Consider the following 16,608-nt stretch of genomic DNA (forward strand, 5'->3'; position numbering starts at 1 on the left):
TTACAATTTAGTAATACCCAGATATACCTGCCCCCATTGCCCCACCACTACTACCACCACAAAAGTGTTTTCTATAAGAGCCTTGGTTCTGGTTCTACCAATTACAGCCTGTGAAAACTTCAGCCAATTAAGCTGTCTAGAGCTCCCCCAACCTTTTTTGGTAATAGTGGAGGTAGTAATACCTACTTTGCCTAAGTATTAGGAATATCAAATGAAGTTAACATTACAAATGCCTTTGTAAACTTTAAAGCACCATCCACATCTAATTTGCTTGTTATAAGATTTGATACCCAGCAATTATTATAAGGAGATGTCATATTTCTCTGGTAAAGAGCTGGCAGTGTGCAGAGGATGGGTATATTAAAATTAGACTGTTTTAAGAGAAGCTATTGTATGTGTAATAATATATGAAAAGGCTATTAAACTGTAAGTTTCCCCTGAGATATTAAATATCAGATTCCAAAGAGAAATATCAGACCAAGATACAGATTTCTGAAGTATGTAGAAGAGTAACCTATAAGGAAGCTATAAAAGAATTAGAAGAGCAGTGTTGGAGGATTGTGAAGAAATCTCTCTGGAGAAAGCTGTTGCCTCCCCCATCGTCCCCCTGGCAAGTTTCCACACACAGGTGCCCACCAGACGAGGAAGGGAGTCTCGCTGCCAGAGAGAGCGAGGCTTTGATGTGTGACCTCTGAGGTCCTGGAGGCACACGTCTAGAAGCACATGGACAGGTATCTGACACATGCATCAGAAGCTTTGGCTCTCCACCTGCTGGGAAGAGAGTTGCTCATGTTTTGGAAAGTGACTGCATGCTTCTGGGACAGAGTGGTCAGCAGTGGGTGAATCCCAAAAGTGGGTAGGAGTATATGTTTGGGTACAAGATGCCCTCCATCTTGTGAAGGAGAGTTGCTGCAGCGTGGGGTCAGCAGTGCTCCTAGAGCTTGTTAGGGCCAGGAATGAGTGATGCCAGCTGAGATAGTGGACTGCCATGAGAATTATCTTAGATCCTGACATGTAGAGCCACCTAGAGGAATGATGGGATCTAGCAGAAAGGAAGCTAAAGGTTTCCAGGTTGCCATAGCATGTGAGGAGAGTAAGTGGAATAGTTCATTCACCCAGGTTAGTGGAACTGCAGCTGAGCAGGGCTGCTTCGTGGGTGTGCATCCTAACCTGTGCACCTGCATAGGCCTCCACACTGGGTTTAACGCTCTGCAACCTCCATCTTGAAATTCTTAATCATTTTGTAACAAAGGGCCCTACATGTTTTTGTTTTTTGGCATTGAGCCCCACAGATTTCATAGCTGGTCCTGCAATAAGAGACTATGCATAAAGTTGAGAGTCTCTGATAAAGCTGGGAAAGTCTGGATGAGAAAAAGATCTTTAAATATCTGTCAGGCCTAAAGAGCATCATCTTATGATGGCATCAGTCAAACTTCTGATATTTCAGTTAGTTCCTGAAACTACAGTTAGTAAGAAAAGGTGGGAGTGTTGGGCGGAGGAACAAGCCATGTGCTGCTCCCTGTAAGCATACCCTAGCTGGGAGCTGAGGAGATGGGAGTGGGGTGTAAATATTACCTTTGAATGAAGATTGAAGTATTGAAAAGAGAACATTCTAATTAAGACCGTGTTTGTGAATGGATGTCAGAGTCATGGGACCTGCTGTAATTTACATCCTTATTATATGAGGAAAAGTCTCCCTCATATAGTAAGTTTTAAAAGCATAATGGGAGACAAAAATAAGTATATTCTAATTACATTGTTTAGTATACCAGTTACATATAGAAACTATTATGTCATAATATATGGGCTAACTTTACAGAATACTTTATATGAATTCTTGGAAATTAAAAGAGTGCATTATAAAAGCAACCAGTGAGAGTGTTGTGTTACTGGTTTTTAAAAATATATTAGGAGTAATTTTATTAGTATGGGCTTTGCCTTACATTCTTTTCCAGATGTACCCAAGGTGCCATTGCTCCCGTCTTTATGGAGGATGCCTCATAATCTCTGATCTCTGTTTTCATATTATTGAATTGAAACATAATTATGTTTCAATTATTTCATATTATTTCATTTCATATTATCCCTATGGCTTCCTCTTCCTTGATTACACAAATTACTCTTGCCTGTGCTGAACTCAGAGTTTATTGCTCTAACATTAAAAAAAATAATTTAGTGTTTGAAAGGGACTGTGTATTCACTCATTATATTGACTTTATTAAAATGTGTATTCTAGAAACCTGTAATTATGAATTCTTGGTTACAATTTGAGGTTTTCAATGAAAGATTTTAAATACATTTTTTTTCCTTCTTATGTAATTCAGTAGAGTGTTCACCATTTTATTTGCAGTTACTGTTTCTTTGGAACTACTTATCTATGTTATTTCTGAGTCAGTACATACTATAACAAACTAAAGTTTGCAACCTAAGTAATGTATAGATATCTTACCATTTTCCCCATAAAGTGAAATTCTTAAAATGTTTTTCAGAATTGATGACTTTGATTTATCTCTGATCTGCTTTGCACCTTTTTTCCTATATTGGGATTTTATTAACATATTTCATTTCAGTCTTTCTTCTCTCCTTAGATAATTTTTGAAATGTGGAACTTATACACTACCAGTTAAAGAATCATGTTAAATTGAGTTTTGTATATTTGGTAGACCGGAGGCTTAGTAATTGATAGATTTCATTCACCCATGTAATAGAATAGTGCATTTTCTTTTGGCAAATATTTTAGTGTTTTTAAAGTGATATCTCCTTTTTGAAACCTTCCGTAATCCCTGTCAGCCTTGTTTTGTAGTTCCATAAGGGCAGGAATCAGATTTTAATCATTTTGTAGAATTTTGCTCCCTGTAGCATTTACATGGCAACTTAGACAAGTAGGCAGTCAACAAATAAGAACTGATAACATTTTTTAAAGTAAACATATCAGAACTTCCCTGGTGGCGCAGTGGTTAAGAATCCACCTGCCAATGCAGGGGACATGGGTTCGATCCCTCATCCGGAAGGATCCCACATGCTGCGGAGCAACTGAGCCTGTGAGCCACAACTACTGAGTCTGTGTGCCACAACTACTGAAGCCCGTGCGCCTAGAGCCTGTGCCCCGCAACAAGAGAAGCCACCGCAGTGAGAAGCCCACGCACCGCAACAAAGAATAGCCCCCGCTCACTGCAATTAGAGAAAACCCGCATGCAGCAACGAAGACCCAATGCGGCCAAAAATAAATAAATAAATTTATTTTAAAAATAAACGTGTCAAATGTTTAATGTTTGTCTTTTATTTTTATAGGCTAATATTTCCAGTGATCACTGGCCATCCTTGGTTCAAGAAGCTACAACTGAGGCTTTGAAACTTTGCTTTTGTCCGCTGGCTGTCCTTTTACAAGCTTTGTTACAATTCAAACGCAAAATGGGAGCAAGGTATGAAGAATCTTTGTTCATTTTTTTCTTCAAAGTGTTTCTTCACTTTTAATCCTTCTACAAAACAAAAGTTTAGAATTAGTTTAACAAACTTTGATGTTATTCATATATATGTTTCTACTTTGGAAAGGCTGGTTCTAGTAACCCAGTAAGGAAGAAAATAAAGTCTTATTTAAAAAAAGTGATTTGGTACCCAGATATAGAATATGAGAGATTTGCATAACAGTATTTTGAGTGAAGAAGGCCTTGGAATTTTTGCTCTTCACTGTTTTAGGATGAGCCAACAATGTAAATGTGGATTCTAGAAACAAACAAAACCCAAAAGGCTCAAGTTGAAGGCTAGATTGACATAAATTCCTGCAAGGCAATAAGCTATGAAAAAAAGTAATAAATATTAAAAAGGCACAGATATTATAAATAATGTGGTTTTTATATCTAGAAAATCTAGAAGCTTCACAGATTTAAATATAAAAATTTAAAGTTATAAAAGTTAAATTTAAATTTTAGGAGTCTTTTTATTGGAAGCAGAGATGAGGTCAGAAATAAATTTGAAGAAAATTACTTAAAAGTCATATGGATGAAAAAACAGGCAAGAATATTTTTAACTTCTGAGAATATTTAGCTCTAATGGATATCACACATAATACAAAGCATAAGTGAAACAATGGTTTAGGAGCATATATTACTGGAACAGAATAAGAATTGTAGACATAGAGCTTAACACATATAAATGTGTGGCAAAGGTCACATCAATACCACAAAATAGGAGTGAAGGAAGAGATAAGACCTATGACTAATTAGCAATTCCAGCATCATTTACTGATATTTATTTATTTTTGCCACTTCTTATATGACTAATTTCACCAAGAAATGTTTTAGGCTATAATGTGAACTTCCTAATGAATTCTTTCTGCCGAAGCTCAGTATACATGACTTAGAGAGCCTTAACCCCCAATTGCCTGTAATCTCTGTTAGCACCTCCCATAATTTTTATCACCACCCAAAATCAGCTCAAATAAACATACTGCCTAAGAAAAAGCAGTGTGCTTTACTATGTGATTCCTATGTAAAAGCATCTTCAGGGCGTGTTCTTCTTTAGCTCCTACTTCAAACCAGTTGCCAGCTACAAAATCTTCCTATTCAGCAGTTCTGAAGTTACCACAACTTGTGTTGTTTCTACCCATACAGAAGTCTTTGGAGCCATAGATGTTAGTAAATTTGGAAAGAAAAAATTAGAACACAACTGTAAATCAGACTGTTATTACATAGGTTCATATATTGTACACGTTCTTAAAAATATATACTAAAAGCCTGATATTATACACTTAGCCTCTAGTGTAGATGTTAAATATTTCTTCTTGTTCCACTCTATATTATCTTCGCATTATTTATTTTCTGTCTACCTTCAAGAGGGATTAGAAGTAGAGTAGTCAGAAGTGCTCATGAAATAGCGGTCATTTTCCCATTCTATATGGAAAGAGCCTTAATTTACTTATCTGCGAAATGAGAATAATAGCAGCAACTTAACTTATAAGGTTGTGAATGTTAAATGTGACCATATGAGTAAAACACTTGGCATACTACGTAGCACATAATAAATACTTAGTAAATGTTAACCATTATTACTACCTGTTTCGTTACATGGATGAAAAAATTCATGAAGTAATCAGCACGTTGTCTGCAAAAGAATGAGAAAGATAATGTGTGTTTGAGACTAGTATATGAAATATCTTATATTAATTTATATGCTTTGGACTGAAAGTAAATATCTTTTTCCCAGAGAGACACGGCGACTTTTAGAGAGAGTGGTGTATCAGCCTGGGTATCCCAAATCTATTGTTTCAACAGCACGTTGGTACCTTCTGAGACACTTACATGCCAAAAATGACTACGAGCTCATTAATGTAAGGCATTGATTTTATTAAAGATATTCATCTTGGACCTTTGTTGGATGAGGGCTAAGGGTTGCTATCCTGTGCATTGTAGGATGTCTAATAGCATCCCTAACCACTCTAACCACTAGATGCCAGTAGCATTGTTCTCCTCCCTCCACCCCGCTATAACAACTGAAAATGTCTTCTAGACATTGCCAAATAATATCTGAGGTGTAGTCACCCCTGGTTGAGAACAACTGATTTAACCTGTAGGAAATACATTCTCCTGATGTGCTATGTAGCATAAGAAAAGATAGATGAAGGCTCTGGGTTCTGGTTGTAGTATTTCTTATGACCATTGCAGTGGAGGCAAATAGGTAGATAGAATAGGTTTAGAAGTAGCAGAAATTAATGGAATGTTCATATTATCTTTGGAAAGATTATTTTACTTCTTATTGTCTTTTCTGTAAAATTCATATGACAATTTCTACTCCACTTCTCATGGGATGGGTCTGGTTTCTAAATACATAAACATGTACAGTTGACTCTTGAAGAATGCAGGTTTAAATAAATGGTGTGGGTCCCCTTACACTTGGATTTTTTTCGATAGTAAGTACTACAGTACTACACGATCCTTGATTAGTTGAATCCATGGATACCAAGGAACTGCCTATTTGGGTGGCTGACTATAAGTTATATGTGGATTTTTGAGCTTATAGAGGGTCTTCATCCCTAATCCGCATGTTGTTCAGGAGTCAAATGTATGTGTGTGTGTGTATTCTTTTTAAAAAGGTAGAGTCTGTATGACATGTACTGGGTTAAAATTCTTAAAACTTCAGCCAAGAGTTTTAAAAACACAATGAAAATTAATGAGAAAGCCTTTTTTAAGGCTCCCCAGCCTTGGGAGATGGAGATAAGTGTCTCCCTCCAGAGCAAGGAATAGGCATGTTTACTGCCAGTTATAAAAGATTCAAGTCTCCTAGGCGCCTAGGCTTAAATCTAAGGTTCCCCTCTTGTCAACCCACTGTGTATGTGGGAAACTATATGCATCCATCCATGTTACCCCTTTGAGACTTAGATAGGAGGGGAACAGATGCAAATATGTTGATACTCATGTCGTTTGCTACACCATAAATGGTAAAGACATTTGTCTCTGACCCAGGTGTCCCATCATGAAACTGTGACAGGCTAACTTGTTAGCTTGCAGATAGAGCAACATCTCGGACTCTTCACAGTGTTTGAAAATGAACAACCAAAAAATGTTTTAGTAATCAAATGATAAACTAAAATTAAAGCTTCTAGTTTGTGGAATTGATGAAAATTATGGAAAGGTTCTTAATAGAGCTTAGAACCCAAGCCTTGATCCTAAGCTGTGGTTTTAAAGGAGAGCAATGTCATTTGAACAATTCTATGCATAAAATGGTCTTTTGGGGTAAGGGTTTAGAGGTGACAGTATTGTAAACAAAGCCTCTAAACAAAACCTTTAACTTTATGCAGTGCTGGCAGTGGTAACAATCAAAATGTTGACATCTGTACTGTTGAGCATTTGAGTAAATTGTGCTTATCTCTGATGTTAGCTTTGTTTGAACAGTTTATTTCAGCAAAAATGACAGAAAGTTTGCACATAGTCACTTTTTCTTGTGTAGTTTGATATTGCCTGCTGCCCTTTGGCTTACTCGGCTTCTATGACTCTAAATATAGGTATTGTTAATAAAGAAAGTACTAACATTCCTGTATGTAATTTCCCACAGGTGCTGGTAAACAATGCCAAAACTCATGGAGATACAAGAGCACTGGAACTGAATGAGAAATTGTCCTCACAATAACAATGCTTTATTTTATAGTAAGCAAGCAAAGAAAAAGCTATTAGGGAGAATGAAACAAAGAATCAAGACTTTTCCCCAAAGCAACATTTAAAAAAACTATAGTTATAATCATCCATTCCTTTTTTAAATCTAAAGACGTTTAAGTTCTTAAGCTAGGGGTATAATTTTCCATAAACTCTTTAATATAAATTTAATTTGAAAAATATCTTTGATTTTGAGAAGTCTATAATGAAAGGAAAAAACCATGGTTCCCTTCGTTGTTCATTAGTTATTAGTAAATCATTATTTTCTCTATCTTGCATGGTTCATCATTGGACTGTTTTTTTGGTAATCCCTTACAATAAAGCCTTAATAGCCATTTGCTAAATAATATGCAAAAGGAGATTAGCACAATGCAGAATTTTATTTGTTAAACAACAAATTCAAAGATTTAATTCCTTCTGTGAATTCTAGAGTTCAGCAGACCAACTCATCTAAAATCCAGATAATCTTATAACCTGTTTTACTAGTGGTTCATCTTGGATTCTGTTGAAGAAGCGTAATATAAATGTTAGGTGAATCTTAGACTGCTAATGGATATGTTTATACAATAAACAGATTTTTTCCTGTAATTGATATCTAGTCTCATAGCATTGTGGTCAGAAAAGATACTGGATATGATTTCAATTTTCTTAAATTTACCAAGGCTTTGTTTGTGACCCAAGATATGATCTATCCTGGAGAATGTTCCATGAGCACTTGAGAAGAAAGTGTGTTCTGTTGTTTTTGGATGTAATGTCCTATAAATATCAGTTAAGTCCATCTTGTTTAATGTGTCATTTAAAGCTTGTGTTTCCTTATTTATTTTCATTTTGGATGATCTGTCCACTCCCTAACACCATACACAAAAATAAACTCAAAATGGATTAAAGACCTAAATGTAAGGCCTGACACTATAAAACTCTTAGAGGAAATCATAGGCAGAACACTCTATGACAGAAATCACAGCAAGATCCTTTTTGACCCTCCTCCTAGAATAATGGAAATAAAAATAAATGGGACCTAATGAAATGTAAAAGCTTTTGCACAGCAAGGGAGACCATAAACAAGACGAAAAGACAACCCTCAGAATGGGAGAAAATATTTGCAAATGAAGCAATGGACAAAGGATTAATCTCCAAAATATACAAGCAGCTCATGCAGCTCAATATCAAAAAAACAAACAACCCAATCCAAAAATGGGCAGAAGACTTAAATAGACATTTCTCCAAAGAAGATATACAGATTGCCAACAAATACATGAAAGAATACTCAACATCGTTAATCATTAGAGAAATGCAATTCAAAACCGCAATGAGGTATCATCTCACACTGGTCAGAATGGCCATCATCAAAAAATCTACAAACAATAAATGCTGGAGAGGGTGTGGAGAAGAGGGAACCCTCTTGCACTGTTGGTGGGAATGTAAATTCATACAGCCACTATGGAGAACAGTATGGAGGTTCCTTAAAAAACTAAAAATAGAACTACCATACGACCCAGGAATCCCATTATTGGGCATATACCCTGAGAAGACCGTAATTCAAAAAGAGTCATGTACCACAGTGTTCATTGCAGCTCTATTTACAATAGCCAGGACGTGGAAGCAACATAAATGTCCATCGACAGATGAATGGATAAAGAAGATGTGGCACATATATACAATGGAATATTACTCAGCCATAAAAAGAAACGAAATTGAGTTATTTGCAGTGAGGTGGATGGACCTAGAGTCTGTCATACAGAGTGAAGTAAGTCAGAAAGACAAAAACAAATCCCGTATGCTAACACATATATATGGAATTAAAAAAGAATAGGTCATGAAGAACCTAGGGGCAAGACAGGAATAAAGACACAGACCTACTAGGGAAGGGGAAGGGTAAGCTGGGACGAAGTGAGAGAGTGGCATGGACTTATATATACTATCAAATGTAAAATAGATAGCTAGTGGGAAGCAACCACATAGCACAGGGAGATCAGCTCGGTGCTCTGTGACCACCTAGAGGGGTGGGATAGGGAGGGTGGGAGGGAGACGCAAGAGGAGGAGATATGGGGATATATGTATATGTATAACTGATTCACTTTGTTATAAAGTGGAAACTAACCATTGTAAAGCAATTATACTCCAATAAAGATTTTTTAAAAACCCTTTATGTTAATTTGAGGAAAGTATATGTCACTTAGTTTTTTTTTGGTTTTTTGCGGTATGCAGGCCTCTCACTGTTGTGGCCTCTCCCGTTGCGGAGCACAGGCTCCGGACGTGCAGGCCCAGTGGCCATGGCTCACGGGCCCAGCCGCTCCGCGGCATGTGGGATCTTCCCGGACCGGGGCACAAACCCGTGTCCCCTGCATCGGCAGGCAGACCCTCAACCACTGTGCCACCAGGGAAGCCGTCACTTACTTTGGATTTGTGTTTTTAAAATGTTTCAGACATTTGCATATTTATTATATGAAAATGGGTGGTATAATTTATGGATGTAGTTTTTCTAAACCAGCAGCTTCACAGTGTTACTTTGTGAGATGATACAAATTGGTAATCTGTAATTAAATTTTACTCCACAGGTTAATCTATTGAACTGTTATTGAACTAAATATGGTGAATTGAATCCCACTTCACCACATTTGGCTGAATATTATCATTGAGACCTATTCAATCTGAATCTTTGGGGCTAGGACTCTGCATTTTAAAGGCATGCCTGAGAAATTCTAATATTGGGCCATTCACGTTTGTGAACCACTGGATTAATCCAATGATGATTCTGCCCTTCTTTCTTTAATAAGATCAAGCACTTGCCATTCTCTGCCCATTTCTTGCTGTCCTCACAACCTTCAAACTGACTCAGTGCTTTTAACAGCCTAGTCCACAACTTAGCAGAGCTGCCATAAAAAGGCTGCCTGTGCAGTCCTGGGGCCCATGCCCTCCTGCTTCCTCAAGAGGGCACATCAGCCTTTACCTCCAGAATGGGCTGCATCCATCTGCTTACATGTTTAGGAGTCAGTTCTTGTTCCCCATTTGCTTTGTGGGCTGTCACCTTGCTTCACAAGGTCGCTTTCACCTACAGTGTGGACTTGGCTACCCTTTGCTCCAAGCCTATAATCAAGGAGTAACTTTTTGACTCCATTGCCTAGTTGTGGCCTCTAGGAACCTCAGATCCAGGTTTTCTAGAAAGGAAGATTGGAAAATACCTTAGTTAATACTCTCTCAGGAACTTCTTTTTTGTATAGATGTACATACATCCTCTCTTTTTTTGCCTTCTCTTCAAATTGCTCCCTAATTACTGTGTTCCTCAAATCATTCCTAACCATATAATTTATATAGAGCTGACTTTGTGCCAGACCTGTGCTAAGTGTTTTAAACATTGTCATTTAATTGCAGTTAGTAAAGGAGAGTGGTGCTAAACAGCATGCTTAAAGCAGAGAAAATTTGAGGTGAATCAGTGTTACCAGATTCTAAGAACTTTAAAAGAGGCTGTAATTTCTTTTCAGAGTTTATACATAAGTTTAATTAGAGAGATTACATTAAAAATTATTTCCTGACATACCAATATTTAGCATTCATATTAATATTTCATTATTTTCATTTCTGAGAATTATAGTGCATTTTCTGCCAATTTTTATTTACCTTTGCTGTTATTATTAATTGATTATTTATTATTGATTAGATGTTTATAGGCTAGCTTGGCATCTGATGGTCATTTCCTATGGGAGAAATACATTTTAGCTTATGAGTAAACATTTGGAGCGCAGTCTGTTTGGGATCACTTGTCATATTTCTTGAAGTGTCCCTTGCATTAATTTCTGGTCAGGATTAAAAAAATAACCTTAGTTTAAAGGCTATGCTCTTTTTTCACTTTACAAAATGAGTTGACAAACTTCTTTTAATTTGGGACTCTACACAAAACAGGATTGGACAGAAATACTCAGCTTGTACATTAAGTGAATTAAAAGATGTGGTTATTTAAACCAGTATGAAACATTAGGTAAATGTTGAATGTTAAGTAATATATGAATATGAAAAGGTACGTATTTGGTTGCTCCACAGAAAATTTGATATCTGCTTTGGGGAAATTTTATAGGAACACAAAAATGAAACATATTTTTTGTACGAGTCAGTGTGTCTTGCAGATTCATTTCAATTTTTTACATTAAAAAATGTGGAAACTTTGTTTTGGCCAAGTTGACCCTTATCTCTGGACAGGTCTTCCTTTTTCCCACTTTAGTCTTAATGCATAGAAAACTTCTCAGGCACCCATACTGCTTGTTATAAGGCATAGCACTCATCTGCTGGTTATAAACTGACCTTCAATTTGCAGGAGAGGTTTTTTGTTTTGCCTTTGTTTTTTTTTGTTTTTTTTTACTTCAGAAAGATACATTTATGTATCAGATACAAGTATAGTGATCTTCCCATGTATATGTATATATATATTTTAAGACTTTTATACAGATAATGTGAAAAGTCAGAAATTTTACCTTGTTTAGAGTATATATATCATTTTTGGTTTAGAAAATATAGTCACTTAAGATCTATTGCACCTAAAGACGACTCACAGTGTCTAGCTGTCCCTGTACTATCTAATAAAGGGTTTTTCCTTTCTTAGGCTGATTCGGAACTTTTTGAATAGCAGTATGTATTTTAAATTCTGACTTACCTAAACAAATACCTTACACAACTATAATTTTTTTTATAAATGCTAAATTATCTTTAGATCTCACAATGTTTTTTTGTTTGTTTGTTTGTTTGCGGTACGCGGGCCTCTCACTGCTGTGGCCTTTCCCGTTGTGGAGCACAGGCTCCGGACCTGCAGGCTCAGCGGCCATGGCTCACGGGCCCAGCCACTCCGCGGCATGTGGGGTCCTCCCCGACCGGGCCACGAACCCGTATCCCCTGCATCGGCAGGCGGACTCTCAACCACTGCACCACCAGGGAAACCCTCTCATAATGTTTTGAAGTAAGAAATTTAAGAATAGTATCTCTTTAACAAATAATGTTATGAAATATTTGAAATATTTTTTTGTATTTTGAACTTAGAATTCAAATACCTATTTGTTTTAGTGAAGGGAAATGATGCCAGGAGAAGGATAATTAAAATTGGAGTATCCATTGAAAAAAGCGTTGGGTTACATATAACATCACTGGACTGTTGAAATAATTTGTATGTTGTGATCTTGCATGAGTTTGAATCAGTAAAAAAGTTCATTTGGGCTTCATGCTTTACCCACATGCTTTCCCTGTATATAATACCTATGATAAAAACATATTTAAGTTATATTTATTCTGGAGAGAAGATGGGTATTGAAAAAATGCTTATCTTGTTATTTCTGCTTGTGGTAGGCAGAATAATTGTCCCCTAAGATGTCCATGTCCCAACCCCTGGAATATGTGGATACGTGGCAAAAGGGACTATGCAGATGTGATTTAGGGTTTGGACCTTGAGATGGGGAGATTATCCTGGATTATCTGGGTGAACCCAGTTTAATCACAGAGTTCTTAAAAGTGGAGAGCCTGTCAGAGAGAGAGACATGACAGCGGGAGGTCAGAGAGATTCTACATTGCTGGCTATGAAGATGGAGGAAGGGGGCCACCAACCATGTTAATAAGAGCAGCCTCTAGAAATTGGAAAAAGCGAGCGACTTTCTCCTTTGGAGTTCCCAGAAAGGAATGCAGCCGGGCTGATGCTGTGATTGTAGCCTGGTGAGACTCATATTGGTCCTCTGACTTACAGAACTGTGAGATAATAAATTTATGTTGTTTTTAAGCCACTAGGTTTGTGGTAATTAGGGCAGCAGTAGAAAATTAGTACATTGCTTATTGTGTAAACTGTTAAAATGAATACACATACTTTTGAGTTTGAATTTCACCAGATAACTCGAATTAAGGATCATCATCTAAATTGTTGCCAAAAAAGGGTCATCAGATAAAGATAATGAGTTATTAAAAATGGTTACTGTGACAATGTAAGTGTCAAAAGTACTTGACTGTTAGGAATATGTGGCTGTTCATTTCTGTAATAGTATCTGAACTATTCTCACTCGACATTCTACTTAACAGCACAGCATCACCAAATTAGCTGATTAAGTATTATACTTCTAATTCTCTTTAAAAGAAAATGCACTGGATTATACTCAGAAAACCTAAGTGATGTATTTCAAACTGAGTTTTAATATTGAATGGGGATGTGACTGGGTAAGTCTTATCTCTTGGCCTTTAGTTTTTACTGTGAATGTGTAAAATCAGGGCCTTGAGCTAGATTTCTAATGGATTTCTGTTGTTCTAAGGACACCAAAGTTTTCCAAGTCCAAAGTGAGCTAAAGCAAAACACAAATAAGCTTGGTGCAGCACCCACAAAGCATCAACTCTGATTTTCAGTGAACAGCCGTGCACACCCCCTCCCCTCACCGGTGCTTATAAACCTGCTTAGGGTAGAAACCCTTTTCAAAGAGACCTCACTGTAGAAAGGTGGGTAATCAGTTCTAGGTACTAAGACCTTGAGAAGGAAAATAGGCCTACGCTTTGTCAATAATGTAATGGAATTAAATTCTGAATCATCCTATGAATGATTGAATGGAATTACGTGTGCCTGCTACATGCGAGATAGGTTATACTTCATTCAGAAGGCCCACCCATGAAGTAGAATATGCATGTTGTTGGATTATCTGACTCCTAGATGGCTTAAATCACTTGAGTTTCTAAGACTCTGCCTTTTTAATGCCATTTCCTTCCCTTTGATCGTATAAAATACGGTCATTGCTTAATCTCTATGGAGAAAAAATGCTGTATAGTTTAGTATTAGGTGATCAGGAGTTATTTTGGAAAACTACCATATTCTGGTTTAAAAGTTCTAATCTTAATTGTTCTGTCCAATTTAATAGCTAAAGAAAGGGAAAATAGTGTACAAATAGTTTTTATGTAAAGAATATTTGCTGGCTTCAGAAGTTTGGAAATTAGCCTAGAAAGAAATCAGGTGGTGTGGAAAAAAGACAACTGCAGGTTCTATCTTGGCTGACTGAGTTATATGGGGGTCTTTTTGCCTATGTGCATTCCTGGCAGTGTTAATTTCTCTTATGTTTGAGACAAGTGTCTTTGGGCACAAGAGAAATGCCAAATGGAACAGAAGTTTGTGTGGAAAGAAGGAGATTAGAGAGAAAAACCACTGCTGAGAAGGCAAGTTTATATTGTCATAAGCAGCTTCAGTAAGGTAGAAATAAACATATTTTGAAATTGCCTGAGGTCAGCCCTATAGTGCCTCAGAACAAGTGCTCTGTATATTGTTGGATGGCTTTTCTGTCAAAGAACTAGGTTCAGAATAAATTATTAACTCACTAGACCCAAATTTAGGCAGTGGTGAATACCTATGAACACTGGGAAATATGTAGGCAGCAATAAGCTTTTGTGCACATCAAGTAACATCTAAGAAAGCCCAAGGAAGATCTAGCATTGCAGAAGATCTGGCACTGTACCAACTGCTTCAGCAGAGGAGCTTCTTATGCTTATGAGGTAGTAGTCTCTACCGCCCAGGGCCTCAGCAGTCAGGGACTTGCAGGCAGGAGTAGAGTGAATGCCTACTATGTGCCAAGCTCTACACTGTCACCTCATTTTATTCTCACATAATTTTTTACAGTAGATATTATCCTCGTTTTACAGAGAGAGAGAGCACAGGCGAACTCAGATTCACTCTTCTAAACTTGTCTATTTTCTTAGGCAAACAGTTTGGCCCCTAAGATCATTTTCAATATTATTGTCAAATTTTGTTAATTGCTGTCACCTCAAAGAAATGTAAATGAGTCAAGTTATGTGTCTTTGTGACTGACTCAGTTATCCTTCCAAGGTGTATTCTGATGCTACCATTTACCTGGTACCATTATCTTCCACAATTCTAGGAAGAATCTTAGGAGGAAAGGAACCTCTTCCAAAGGACTAACTGCAAATTCATTTTTTCTCCAGTTTTACATGCAAATTTAAACCTATCCAGTCAAGGAATACTCCACTCTTGTTAGATTTTGAACTTCATAGAAATTGAGGCCCACAGTGAACTAATTGTCTCAATTAGTCTTTGATAACATCACAAGTGCCAGCTCTTGGAATTCTTTGACTTTTCTAACCTCTCTTCCATCAACTCTCTTTTGGCCCTCCTATGTCTTAGGTACCTAGCACTTTCTTGGCTTTGAAAAACCTTGGTCTCCTTAGTTATCAACCAATCCTTGCCGAAGAGGTATCCATAAAATCTCATGGGTGTGTGTTTGTTCTTTTTAGGGTTTTTTGTTGCTGTTGTGAATATGTAAAAGCCTTTAAGTGCTAAGCAATGGAATTTGAGCATAAAGACTACATAGGTTCCTTGGTTTGGGAGTGGTTTGGGGTTGCAGGAGTAGGTTTATCCAGCATCATTCCCGTGCTTCTATGTAGGCCCTGTGCACTTGAAGTCCATCCCTGGATGTTTCCCTTGTGAAGGTAATACATAACTTTTTTTGGAGAAGCATCTGGGAGTTGGATACTAATGACTTTGACCTGACAGTTATAGCTCTTGGGTTTGCTTTTGATGGCCAGAACTTATGGAGGAATTATGCTTCACTGCACATTGGCACCAGCACCTTGCCCACCTCCAGTCATTGTCCATAATGTTTATGTAGCTGTTAGCCTCCCTCCCCAGAGACAATGAGAAGTGCTTTTAAAGTAGAAGAACTGGCTTTTTTCTGGGTCAACCTTCAAGATGGCGGAGGACTAAGACGTGGAGGTCACTTCCTCCCCACAAATACATCAGAAATACATCTACATGTGGAACAACTCCTACAGAACACCTACTGAATGCTGGCAGAAGACCTCAGACCTCCCAAAAGGCAAGAAACTCCCCACGTACCTGGGTAGGGCAAAAGAAAAAACAGAGACAAAAGAATAGGGACGGGACCTGCACCAGTGGGAGGGAGCCGTGAAGGAGGAAAGGTTTCCACACACTAGAAGCCCCTTCGCGGGCGGAGACTGCGGGTGGCGGAGGGGGGAAGCTTCGGAGCCACAGAGGAGAGCACCGAAACAGGGGTGCGGAGGGCAAAGCGGAGAGATTCTCGCACAGAGGATCGGTGCCGACCAGCACTCACCAGCCCAAGAGGCTTGTCTGCTCGCCCGCCAGGGCGGGCGGGGCTGGGAGCTGAGGCTCGGGCTTCGGTCGGAGCGCAGGGAGAGGACTGGGGTTGGCGGCGTGAACACAGCCTGAAGGGGGCTAGTGCACCACAGCTAGCCGGGATGGAGTCCGGGAAAAGGTCTGGAACTGCCGAAGAGGCAAGAGACTTTTTCTTCCCTCTTTGTTTCCTGGTGCGCGAGGAGAGGGGATTAAGAGCGCGGCTTAAAGGAGCTCCAGAGATGGGAGCGAGCCGCGGCTAAAAGCGCGGACCCCAGAGACGGGCATGAAATGCTAAGGCTGCTGCTGCCGCCACCAAGAAGCCTGTGCTCAAGCACAGGTCACTCGCTATCCACACCC

The 16,608-nt window shown here is 38.2% G+C and overlaps 1 protein-coding gene across 1 annotated transcript in view; it reads left to right on the forward strand.

Annotated features, from left to right (window-relative positions):
• The window catches only part of SKIC3 (SKI3 subunit of superkiller complex), a 145,311-nt gene extending 136,356 nt beyond the window's left edge, over window positions 1-8,955 (forward strand). Inside the window, exons 40-42 of the mRNA XM_082620954.1 lie at window positions 3,292-3,422; window positions 5,203-5,326; window positions 7,048-8,955. Coding sequence (XP_082477080.1) covers window positions 3,292-3,422; window positions 5,203-5,326; window positions 7,048-7,122 — 330 coding nt within the window. The 3' untranslated portion in view covers window positions 7,123-8,955. The remainder of the gene's footprint in view (window positions 1-3,291; window positions 3,423-5,202; window positions 5,327-7,047) is intronic.
• The last annotated feature ends 7,653 nt before the right edge of the window (window positions 8,956-16,608 follow it).

This window comes from Mesoplodon mirus, assembly GCF_964341445.2.
Source record: "Mesoplodon mirus genome assembly, chromosome: 5".
Taxonomy (NCBI): domain Eukaryota; kingdom Metazoa; phylum Chordata; class Mammalia; order Artiodactyla; family Ziphiidae; genus Mesoplodon; species Mesoplodon mirus.